We start from the raw sequence: 12,639 nt of genomic DNA, 5'->3' as shown, positions 1-12,639 counted from the left end.
ATCACAATAAATGACAGGATGTTTTCCCCTGTACTGGGAATCTGCTGCCTCGGGGTAACCCTTGACTCTGCTCTGTCCTTCAAACTGCACATCCAAGCTCTCTTCACCTCCTGTCACCTCCAGCTCAAAAATATTTCCAGAATCCGTCCTTTCCTCACCCCTCACTCTACTAAAATGCTTGTGCATGCCCTCATCATCTCCTGCCTTGACCACTGCAACATCCTTTTATGTGGCCTACCCTCTAACACTCTCGCACCTCTCCAGTCCATCCTTAACTCTGCTGCCCGACTAATTCATCTTTCTCCTCAATACTTCTCCAGTTCTCCCCTCTGCAAATCCCTTCATTGGTTCCCAATTTCCCATCGTATAATAAGTAATAAAAATTATTTAAAACATTCTCTCTCATTATGGTGACATTTGGCAAATAGTCATAATTATGGTAATCCTAACTGACCTCAAACGGGAAAGGTTTATTCTGATTTCATGTCAGATATTGAAAAAACATGCAGATGTGTCTTTTCATATAGTGTATGTAACCTTCTGATTTCAACTGTAGATGAAATGCCTGGCTCCAAAATGGGGGAGACGCGCCCTTGTTTGTACAAGAAACTACAGCAAAACTAAAGAAATGAGCCGGAGCTTAAGTTGATATACGGGCAATGTGTAGGACCGTGTTCATTTTAAAGTGACTGCAAAACGATATGTTCACACTACATCTCCTGAAATATGCATTACCCAGCAGAAAAAGTAGCACAGTATTGGGTATTGTACGCCCTTCTTGACTTTTGGACCCCATTATTTTTCACTGCATCTCGTGCTGTTGACTGCAGTTTTCTTTGGCCACTGCCTTTAAAAATAATGATATTTGTCTTTCTGAAAAGGGGATCTGTGCATCCTATGGCTAGAGGAGCCGGACCCATACCGGTAGTGTTTTTTTATTTGTTTCGTATAAATTTCATAAGGATGACAAATTTTACCTGTTTCCTCAGTTGGATATTAGAAGGTTTGGAGTGCTCCTGATGTATGCGCTAAATGTGTTCACAGCACTCTACGGCCTCTGTCTGACCATAGTCCTATCACAAAAAGGTATGGAATAACGTAGTACACCCACTACTCCAATAGGCTTTTATGGCATATCTGTAAATCCGGTACCATTACAGTCTATGGGCGATGGATCCGTAACCTGATAAGTGGCACTCATTTAATACATCCATCATGGAGAACCTCGCAATGGATCTGTTAAATGCACATACTTTATAGAGGGTAAAAGCCCAATGTGCGCACAGTCCTAGGGAAGGCGTTTGGGCAGTATCGGAGTTTCTCATTGTGACTTGATCACTTGTACATGGCACATATATAGGTCTAATAACATGAGCGATTATTTCACGTATAGCTTTATACCTCGTGCCATGTCATATTGATGGGAAGACATCCCTTGTCAGAAATGCTTAGCAGACCTCATGCTCTGACATTTACTATAGCGCATGTCCTTACATGGGGAATCGCCGGTAATATGGAAAATGCATAAAGCTGATGGATGTGATTCTGTGAAATGTCAAGTAGCTCTGACAAGCTGCACATGGTTGTGGGGTATAGGCCGGATTATAGAGGGACGGTTCCTGCTCCTTTTCACTGTGGATTATTTGGTAATAGAGGAAACAGCTGTTTTTCCCTTTTGCATTAAGAAGGTTAGAGTCTACTAAGAATGAACCTGACATCGGGCAGGTTATAAAGACAAGATCTAGTCAGTGATGGCATCTAGCAGATGTCATGGGCTGAGCCTCCGCACTGAGCAGCACACCTTTATACCAGAGTGATCAGGAAATTATTAGAATTAATATTTAGTGATGTTCAGTTAGGAGTCTGAGCGCAGAAACCTCCAGCTACTTACAGCTATAAAGGGGATATTTCAGAGTAGGGGTCAGCGTCTGTTACATGAATGTCTGGACGTTGTTAGAACTAAGTGGATGGAGAACTAGGAAAGTGCCTTGCCACGGCATCTCTGGTTGACTCTACTCATCATCTTCTAGAACATTTGTTTGGGAGAACATGATTCTTTGGACCGATGCTGTCCAGTATCAAAGGAGGATGTCCCATATGGATAACTTCCTTTGTTTTCCCGGTTGGGTAGTTCCAGCGACAAGATGGACCCTTTTTCATTTTCCACGGAATCACTGAATCTGAAAACAAAGGAAGATTCTCAATACGTATGTATGATAGTGCCACAGGAACAGATCATTCTATTCCAAATTAATGTTCTTCATAACGATTTTCAGAAGGATCTGCCGGCACTAGGAGTCTATAAAGCCCAAGCTCTCCATGTTGTGGTGGACTCAACGCCACAACTCCAGATTAGTAGTCTTATTTTTTGCTCTAAATCCGTTTTCCTGTCTATCCTAGATGATGCCCTGTGTGCACTGCTAGTTTTTTTCCCCCTGTAGTACCATCTTTTTTTTTTCTAGGTCACAGCTTGGTCTGCCACTGTAAATAAAAGTCCAGCCATAGCTCTTCCAAAGAAAGCCAAACAGAAGTGATTGGCACTGCACGTCTTGCAGATGCTTCTTCAGAATGACAAATGGCCGTATCCACGGAGTGCTCCTTTGGTCGACATACTGTAATTTTCCTCCTGACTCCCCCAGTACACGTTTCTCAGTTTGGCCGGGGTGATACTCGACTCTGCCCTCTCTTTCAAGCCACATATCCAAGCCCTTGCCTCCTCCTGTCGTCTCAAACTCAAAAATATTTCCCGGATCCGTGCTTTCCTTGACCGCAACACTGCAAAAACGCTAGTGCATGCCCTTATCATCTCCCGCCTCGACTACTGCAACCTCCTACTCTCTGGACTCCCCTCTAGCACTCTGGCACCACTCCAATCCATCCTACACTCTGCTGCCCGACTAATCCACCTGTCCCCCCGCTATTCCCCAGCCTCTCCCCTGTGTCAAGCCCTTCACTGGCTTCCTATCGCCCAGAGACTCCAGTTCAAAACCCTCACACTGACATACAAAGCCATCCACAACCTGTCTCCTCCATACATCTGTGACATGGTCTCCCGGTACCTACCTACACGCGACCTCCGATCCTCCCAAGACCTCCTTCTCTACTCCCCTCTCATCTCTTCTTCCCATAACCGCATCCAAGACTTCTCCCGTGCTTCCCCCATACTCTGGAACTCTCTACCCCAACACATCAGACTTGCGCCTACCATAGAAACCTTCAAAAAGAACCTGAAGACTCATCTCTTCCGACAAGCCTACAGCCTGCAGTGATCCTCAACCTACTGAACAGCCGCACAGCCAGCTCTTCCCTCTCCTAGTGTATCCTCACCCACCCCCTGCAGACTGTGAGCCCTCGCGGGCAGGGTCCTCCCTCCTTATGTACTCGTGTGCCTTGTTATCTGCTCATGTTTAATGTATTTGTCTATATTTGCCCCGTATTCACATGTAAAGCGCCATGGAATAAATGGCGCTATAAAAATGTATAATAATAATAATATGTAGGTGTCCTGAGTAGAAGGTTTTACGCCACTTCCAGACACTTGTGTCTTATGTGCTGGGAGAGCAAAAGGATCGGGAATAGAAATTCAACATATCTGATCATTCCCTCCAACATCTGTGAGGGGGACCGTGCAACGGCCCCCATACAAATAAACTTGTAATCACCGTCCTGTCCCCCTCCCCCACACACGTTCTTTAAGGTCTGTGGGTGCCGTCTATTCTGCAGTTGTACAGTAAGCCTTGCTGTAATGTGTGGTGTCTGTGCAGACTGTCCCAGGAAGTGACTTGGTCATACTTTGCTTTATCAGCATTCCGCTAAAGTTAAAAATACCAAATCAATGGAGCACTTTGCCTTTACTTGTAGTCATCAGTCTTGCTGGCACAGCAGAAGGGAAAGTTTTGCAGGGGCTCTATGATTCTGTTTGTTCTCTCTTTTTTTTTTTTTTTGTCTTGGAATAAAGTCAGCCTCTTTTGTGTGGCACAGTGTACCCATCAGTATTGGCATTGTTCTCAGGACTTTACAGTGGGGGTGTAGATTTGGGTTGTGCATCATGATTGCAGTTTTACACTATTATGTATACGTGCACTTTATAGAGTGGTCTATGGGTGCAGTATCTGTGACACAGTGACAGTCGGCTCTAATGGGGGCTTTGCCTTACCCCCTTAGTTCACAATTGTAGGGTTCTGCTTCGTCAGATATACTAAACACTCCAAAAAATGTGCCAGACAGAAGTAAAAAGCAATGAAACTGCCTTCAGTTTGTGCTGTGGTTTCTTTAGTGTTTTTTGTTCTTTTTGTTTCTCTGTATAATTTGTGGAGAGATTGTAGGTCATAAAGTCTTGGTGTTATCTATGGGGTTTAGGAGGCCTGCAGCGGAAACCACAATAACAGGAAATGGGGATGTGTGGTGGAGAATCTGAACAGCGCACACGGAGTATACAGCATTATTGTTCTCCTACATCTTCATCCATGGTTTGTTTCTCCTGGGCCACACAGTTCACGCTCAGCTCTGGCAATTATTTGGTTGGGCGTATATCTGTTCGGGCCAGTTGGCGTAGATGCCTCATCAATGGATGTGAGGCACGGCAGAGGTTTATCATAGGAGGAAATGAAAGCTCTTACTATTCCACCCTAATTATCTTATTATCCTGGAGATGAGCAGAATCAGATGCGTCTGCCAGCCTCTTATCTTTTCTTGCTCTATTGACATAGTATTCATGTTCAACCCGGAAAACTGGCACTGATCATTTGGCAGTCGGATGCCCTTATGTAGCCAAGGGTTATCAGATGTCACTTCCACATTAACATGCACAGGCAAACACGCGTGTCACTTCAATGGAGGAGTGAGGGAATTTAAGAATGTGAGGCACATCTGATAGCCCTCATCAGCTGAGAAAAACGGTGTCAGAGGGGTCAAATCCATATTGTTCCTTCCTTAGATTGCAGCAGGGGGTCTTCCAGGCCATGCACACCTTTCAGTAAGCATGTAGTCTATGCAAGCAGCTATATATTAGGAGTCTAAACAGGGTAGGGCTGGCCCAAAAAAGGTCCTCTCAGGATGATGGGCCAGCAGAGGACCACTAGGTGTATTGATATCCTTATAATCATTTCTCCTGTTAATAATGAGTTGTATGTGCTGTCACAGCGGCAAAGATTGCAATGACATTAAGCATAGGGTCACGTGAACGTGTTCTACACACCCTAAGAAGTGATGCTCCTCTGATCCGAATAATCAAACCATTGTTCTCGATTGTGGAGTAAAAAACAAGTTCTTCACTCGTCAGTCTGTGAAATTTCATCCATGTGTCGACCGATTTTTATTTTTTATTTTTTTGCACAACCTTAGCCTCGCATAGACGATTTTGATCCTACACTCGAATAAAAATCTGACGTGCACAGCCCCATAGAATATCGTAGGTACGAGTGCCATCTCTGAAAACCAAAGACGGCACTTGTCCAAGAAAATCTGTGCACAGGATCTGTACCATTGGAAGTTGGGCCATCAGAAGAATTTCCTCTAGTGGGCTATCTAGGTACCCCAGACCTTCCTGGGTCCTGATCATTAATATATCATGGAATAAAGGCCGTTTTATATGCTGCTGTTTAGAAGAATGCTGACTTTAGGTCATTTTTTGTATGTCATAAATTTCTATTGACTCTTCCAGATGGAGCAGTTATCAGATGAAGAGATCGATCATGGAGCAGAAGAGGACAGCGATAAAGAAGACCAAGACCTGGACAAGATGTTTGGAGCCTGGCTAGGGGAGCTGGACAAGCTGACCCAGGTAAAAAGATCAGATCATTATCGAATTCTTCTTCTCTATTTTCCTTCTTATCGCTTTAGTGACCACGTCCAGGCTGTGGCGGTTGGAGCCATAGACTGCATGTAATGAGCGGCAATCTGTGATTTAGCAATTGCATCTGGCCGTATTTACGTGTTCCTTTTTTGTAATCAATCATTTTTTCCTGTACTGCAGTTCCCAGTAGATGCAATGGACAGATTCCTGTTTACACGAGGGGATGTGTAGACACCAAATGATCATTTGTATGACCATCTGAAAGTTGCGATCAACAAACGAGCAAAAAATATTTTATTTTATATCACTAGATCTGTTCATACTGAGTAATGGTAGTGAATTATTGATCAGGTGATTATCGCCCTGTGTAAATTCCCCTTAACCCCCTCCTGATATTGGACATAGTTTTTGATGCTGGAGCTGGGAATGTTATTTCCCGGCAGATGATTGTTATTCCACCTTCATCATCACTAACAGCTAAGTATGCAGTAGACCTCCGCCCATTGCTGTTAACTCCTTAATTGACCGCCAACAATCTCTTACAGCAACAATTATAGCATTCATCCTAAGGGGGGGCACACAGTTCCAAACACCCATTGCTCCCCCGCAACGCAGTCGCAGGGCGCCAATGGCTAGCTATGTCAACCAGAGTCTACTGAAGACTCTTGTGCCTGTCATGACTGTCCAACATTGAAGTCCATTGTTGATTTTTCCTATAAACTGCAATATAATGTATAGGCAATCAGATGATCGCAGGTTCCCCAAGGGGACTGAAAAGTACAGTAAAAATATATATATTTTTTAAAATATGGAAATACATATATAAACATTGATGGCGCCCGCCCGTCATTAAAAATTGTAAAATAAAATGTGTAGTATCGCCATGTCCCTAAAAGTGTACCCTGTTGAAGATAAATATGTAATTAATCCCAAATATAAATGAAAATGCTAGCGTTTTTTCAGTCACCGCATCGCTGCAAAAAATCCAATAGGAAGCTATCAATATGTATGTACCCCAAACTACTATGAATAAAAGTGTCAGCTTGCCATGCAAAAAACAAGTTCTTGCACCTCTCCATCAGCCAAACAATGAACCCATTGAAACAGACAATTTTTTTAAAAATGCAAATTTCCCGATGTATTTTTTTCCTCACCACAAAAGAACAAGACAAGAAAAATCCATGACGTGTGAAGGAGCCTCTATGTAGGAATTCTGCACTAAACTTAACGTATGGACGCTATATAAACCCAATACCACAGTGGCGTGCATTGATAAATGTAGTCATGGCATATTAAAGGGGTTGTCTGAGCTCCGGTATCGATGACTGATCCTTATCTATAGCAGATCAGTGGGGGTGCGACCCTCCAATGATTAATCATTATTTGCTCCAGCATCGGCCGGATGTAAACACGTTGAATAGTGTTGCGGAGCTTGGCCCTATTCACATTGTAGTGGCCGCTGCCAGTTACCGCCGGCTACTGCAGCACAGCTACTATTAAAAAGAATAGCACTTGTGCTGCAGCACTCAGCAGCGACCGCTACACTCTGAATAGAGCTGCTGAGCGCTGAACGATTTAAAGTGTTTACATCAGGCCGACGCCGCAGTAACTAATCATGGGGTGCCGGGTGTCAAACCTCCCACCAATCTGCTAGTGATGATCTAGTCTATAGATTGGTCATCAATCCCTATACCCTACAAGTAGATGTCTTAAGGTGGGATAACAGCATAGCTTGGTTTTAGGGTTGTGGAGGTTCTGGGTGTAATCTTTGATCTTGTATAACCCCGTGTTCCTTTTTATGTGCTTAGAGTCTGGATACTGAGAAGCCAGAAGAACCAGTGAAGAGATCCCCTCTGCGCCAGGAGACCAACCTTGCTAACTTCTCATATAGGTTTTCTATGTACAACATAAGTGGTAAGAGACGCAGTCTGTCCTTTGCGTTACATGTTACTGGTGCCATTGATACGGTTGTAGGACATTATGACATTATTACATTTCTATTTTCTGTGAGGCTTTGACAAGGAGGTGGAACCACTTACCACCACATTCTAGAATTAACATGCTCATGTCAAGTGCACTCACTCACCACATTACCATCATAAGCATCTTTAGATGTTACCACTCATATGGAGGCTTTATGATGGGGATATGTGTTACGTTGTCTCTCCTTCATGTTGATTGACACTTACATTTTTTGTCTTTTTGTAGAAGCTTTAAATCAAGGAGAGACGGTGGATTTAGACGCTTTGATGGCGGATCTCTGCTCCATCGAGCAGGAACTTAGCAGCATTGGGTCCCAGTCCTCCAAGAACACCGTGAAGTCTCACGACCGCAGATCTTCCCAGAAGCCACCAGCTGCACGTACAAGCACCAAACAGAGCAGTTTAAGAGGATTGCCTTCTTCATCGGGGAGGATAGCTAAACCTTCTCACGCTAATTTTTCATTGGATGATATCACTGCCCAGTTGGAACAGGCCTCCCTTAGTATGGATGAGGCCGCCCGACAGACGGCTGTAGAAGATGCTAAGCCAGCTGTAACCATCCATCATAGGCGGACAGCATCGGCAGGCACAGTCAGCGATAGTGATCTTCGCTCTGTTAGCAACTCCTCACGTTCCAGCATTACTTCTGCAGCCTCTAGCATGGACTCTTTGGATATTGACAAAATGACAAGACCTCAGGAGCTAGACCTGATCCAAGGTCAGCCCATTTCTGAGGTAAGGCAAAAGAAATGTGATTACATTTGTGTAACATTCACATCCCACTGTTAAAGGAGTTGTCCAGATTTGTTACCAAAACCCGTGACATCATGCGGTCTGCAGGCTATTGTAGTCCTCCGATACTCCTGCTGTGTGCTTGTGGTCACATGCCGACTAGACTCTTCTGGCTTGTCTCAATTCACTGCTAGTGAGAGAGGATGAACCCGTCTAGATGGCACGTGCCTCAATTTAACATGTAGTCACGTGTACGCCTGCTCGTAATGGTGCGCACGCTGCCATGATCCGACTGTATTCAGGTTTGTACACTTTTGTTCGAAGCCCGGACAACCCATTAAATGTAGAAATATTTCTTCCCATCTTATAGGTTTGTCTTTGCTATTATTGGCTTCTTGTCTCCACAGAAGTTTTCATCTTATTTTTTATTCCTTAATAGGTTACATCCGTCATTGACTGACCCATGGGTTTAGGTGGCTACCAGGACTCAGAACAGAGATCTGTAGAATAAATTGTTCTCTTAAGCTTGGTTACTGGCTGTGATTTAAAGCAAATCTGTTGGTAGGGTCCCCCCTCCTAAGCCGTCTATAGGGGCATGCAGGTCATAGGAAGCTGAAGAAAAGGATACCTTGTTATCTGGGAGTCGATGTCTTATTCCAGATACATCCTTGTTGTTCTTAATATGTAAATGCGCGGTTGAGATCTATGGGCCGGACATAGATCTCACTGAGAATCTGCCTCCAGAATATCTTCGGCTTCCTCCTTATTCAGCTAGCTATACCGCTGACCAAATAAGCTGCATTGGGGACTCGGATACCTGGATCGCTCCCGATAATCAGGTGTTCCGAGCCGCAGTTGCAAGTGTCGCCTCTGTGTGACAGTCACAACACACAGGCTGTCCATGCATGTCTTGTGCCAGTCACACAGCCACGACTCTTGGAACTGCGGCTCGGAACAGCGCATTATCAGAGCGCTCCAGGTAGCCAAGTTCCCAGTGCAGCTTATTCGGTAAGTGCTATAGCTAGCTGAATAAGGAGGGAGCCGAAGATATTCGCTCATCTGTAGTCAGTCATTACATGTCTCACACTGGTAACACCCCTTTTCATTTAAAATAAGCCCTGGAGGCAGATTGTCGGGGAAATCTATATCCATTATTGCTTTGTGTCTTATAATAAAGTTGTTATTCTTTTGATACATAGGTGTGCACACATTTATGCAGTGTCTTCTTCATTTTTGGTTCAGTATTTACATTTCCTTTGCATTGTGTTAGCACCCTATTAGTTACATTTATATATTGGTTGTGCTCCCGACACATATCTTTATTCTGGAAATCTATATCCAGACCATAGATCTTAGCAGCTCATTTACATATTTAGATAAACGTGGAATTCTCTGGAATAAAACATTGGATCGCAGATGTAAAGGTACCATTTTATTCAACCACCTTTGCCCTACATGCCAATATAGACAGATTAGAAGGCTATATTCACACTTTGCGGATTTTGCTGCGGATCCGCAGCGGATTTGACCGCTGCGGATCTGCAGCAGTTTCCCATGAGTTTACAGTACAATGTAAACCTATGGGAAACAAAAAACGCAATGCACATGCTGCGAAAAAAACCACGCGGAAACGCTGCGGATTACATTCCGCAGCATGTCACTTCTTTTCTGCGGATTTTCACCTGCTCCAATAGAAAACTGCAGATGAAAATCCGCAGAAGAAACCGCAGTAAAAACCGCGATAAATCCGCAGTAAAAACCGCGACGGGTTTTCACTGCGGATTTTGGAATTCTGCTGCGGAAAAATCCGCAGTGGAATCTGCAAAGTGTGAACATAGCCGAAGGGTTGATCCTACTGACAGATTACCTTTAAGAAAAATGAAGGTGAGGGAATGCTCTAAAATAAAAAGAAAACGAAGAACATACAAAACTGACCTGATAACTGCACTGTCTCTTCGGTGGTCTCCCTGTGTTTTTCTAACAGTGGTGCTGTATATCCACAAGATAACTACCATCAGTTACTAATCCCAGCAGTGACGCTATCACGTAGAGCAGATGCCCACCGAGGGGAGTGACTGGCTGCAGTGGTTATATGGATATTCTGCCATCTATTATTAGTCATGGTGCTCTATTAACAGGCAATCCCTGCATGTGTGGCAGCTGTTGAACAGCCACGAGACACGCAGACACGAGACATGCAGCCACGGGGACTCAAACATATTTTTCAAGCACGTCGAAGTCACTTGTTTAGCACCCAAGCATGCTCAGATAATGCTTTATCCCAGCACGCTGGATTATCACTAGTCTTGATGCATTTCTTGAAAAATCTAATATTACAGGTTACTGTATGAGAAAAATATTTAGAATTGAGAGTACTCAGTGGTTGATACCTTTTAATGGCTAACTGAAAAGATGGTAACAAACTGCAAGCTTTCGAGACTACTCCGGTCCCTTCATCAGGCATAGACTAATACAAATTCTGCAGAATCACATATTTATGCACAATACAGCACTGAAATAATGATAAGACCGGTGACTTGAAGCAGAACTATCATTATGTGAGAGTGATAAACATTTGTGTCCATAAATATTGGAAGAGTTCATAGATAAGGAGTGTGAATGTTTTATTGTCCTCTGAATGGGGTCTGGTATTATGTTATGATGCCCCCACAAGGTTTGAGGAGCAAATTCCTTAATTGATGTAAAAAGACATAAATCCATGCGACACATTCATTCCTGCACTAAGTGTGTCAAAGGTCGTCATAAGTTTATACTCCCAGACTCTTCTGTCTCTCTGAGATTTGAAGCTACCTTTCAATACAAGTTATTTCAGGTCCATGGTGCTATGATCAGGCATGCAAAAATGTATTGCCACAGGTAGATCCATTTTTTTTTCTCTTATTGTGTGGCAGTGAGAATTCATTCTTGTTCTCAGTTTCTGCCCTGTCTCCCCTACATACAGACCCCCAGTTGGACACTTAGTACAAATAATTAAGTATACCACATTACATGTGATGCAGCTGAAAGTACCTGGGATCTTGTAGTCCTGATGTGAATTGGGGATTTTTATCTTGTCCGTGGTCATTATAAATGGACAGGTTTTACATTTTTTTCTGGTTGCCAGGAAAGGTTCCTGCAGCTGTTTGAGAGGACAGGGAGCTTCTGGCAGTGATACTTCTTAGATTTTGGGGCTGCCTAAAACACTCTCTCACATAATGATAGTTCTGCTTCACATCACCTGTCTTATCTATGGCATTATTTCTGTGCTGTGTTGTGCATAAATATGTGATTCTTCAGAATTTGTTTTAGTCTTTGCCTGATGAAGAGACCTGTGTAGTCTCGAAAGTTTGCAATTTGTTACCATCTTTTCAGTTAGCCATTAAAATGTATCAACCACTGAGGACTCTCAATTCCAAATATTAATTCTATCTACTGGCTAACACGGTACCAAGATATATATCTTTCCTATAGGTTACTGTATGGGCAGTAGATTCTGTGATGAGATGTTGATCCAGGGAACTAGTCTGATCGCTGTGTGTGGAGTCGAGAAGGAATCTTTCCCCTAATATGGAGCTAATCGTGTTTGTCCTGTGAGGTTTTTGCCATCCTATGGATCAACATGTTGGGGTATAGGTTGAACTCAATAGGCTTAAGTCTACCTTTAATCTTAAAAACAAATAAAAATACAAACTCTTTATGAAAACATTAAACAATATACGTAAAAGTGACAAATCGTGTACACTCCCTGGCAGAAGTTATGTCGCTTATCCATGTTATGTAAATAAAAGCTTATAACCTGGCGTTAAATTCATCCATTAGTTATATAAATTATTCTTTTGAAAGCTGAAACCCTCCGAAATGTAGTTTAGGTTAAGAAAATAAATTGGCATCAATGCAGAAATATTAATCAGTTAATCCCTTCCCAACCTGTGACACAGCGTATGCGTCATGAAAGTCGGTGCCAATCCGACCTGTGACGCATATGCTGTGTCACAGAATGATCGCGTCCCTGCAGATCCGGTGAAAGGGTTAACTCCCATTTCACCCGATCTGCAGGGACAGGGGGAGTGGTAGTTTAGCCCAGGGGGGGTGGCTTCACCCCCCGTGGCTACGATCGCTCTGATTGGCTGT

General features: G+C 43.4%; 1 protein-coding gene across 3 annotated transcripts in view; it reads left to right on the top strand.

The window, feature by feature from the left end:
• Nucleotides 1-12,639, top strand: part of RAPH1 (Ras association (RalGDS/AF-6) and pleckstrin homology domains 1) — a 191,589-nt gene that overhangs the window by 98,259 nt on the left and 80,691 nt on the right. For all 3 annotated transcript variants that reach the window (XM_069733659.1, XM_069733660.1, XM_069733661.1), the window contains exons 2-4: nt 5,663-5,782; nt 7,603-7,708; nt 8,003-8,511. In XM_069733659.1, coding sequence (XP_069589760.1) covers nt 5,663-5,782; nt 7,603-7,708; nt 8,003-8,511 — 735 coding nt within the window. The remainder of the gene's footprint in view (nt 1-5,662; nt 5,783-7,602; nt 7,709-8,002; nt 8,512-12,639) is intronic.

This window comes from Ranitomeya imitator, chromosome 7 (assembly GCF_032444005.1).
Source record: "Ranitomeya imitator isolate aRanImi1 chromosome 7, aRanImi1.pri, whole genome shotgun sequence".
NCBI lineage: Eukaryota > Metazoa > Chordata > Amphibia > Anura > Dendrobatidae > Ranitomeya > Ranitomeya imitator.
The sequence above is the reverse complement of the archived record's forward strand: the minus strand, read 5'-3'. Positions and strand labels throughout refer to the sequence as shown.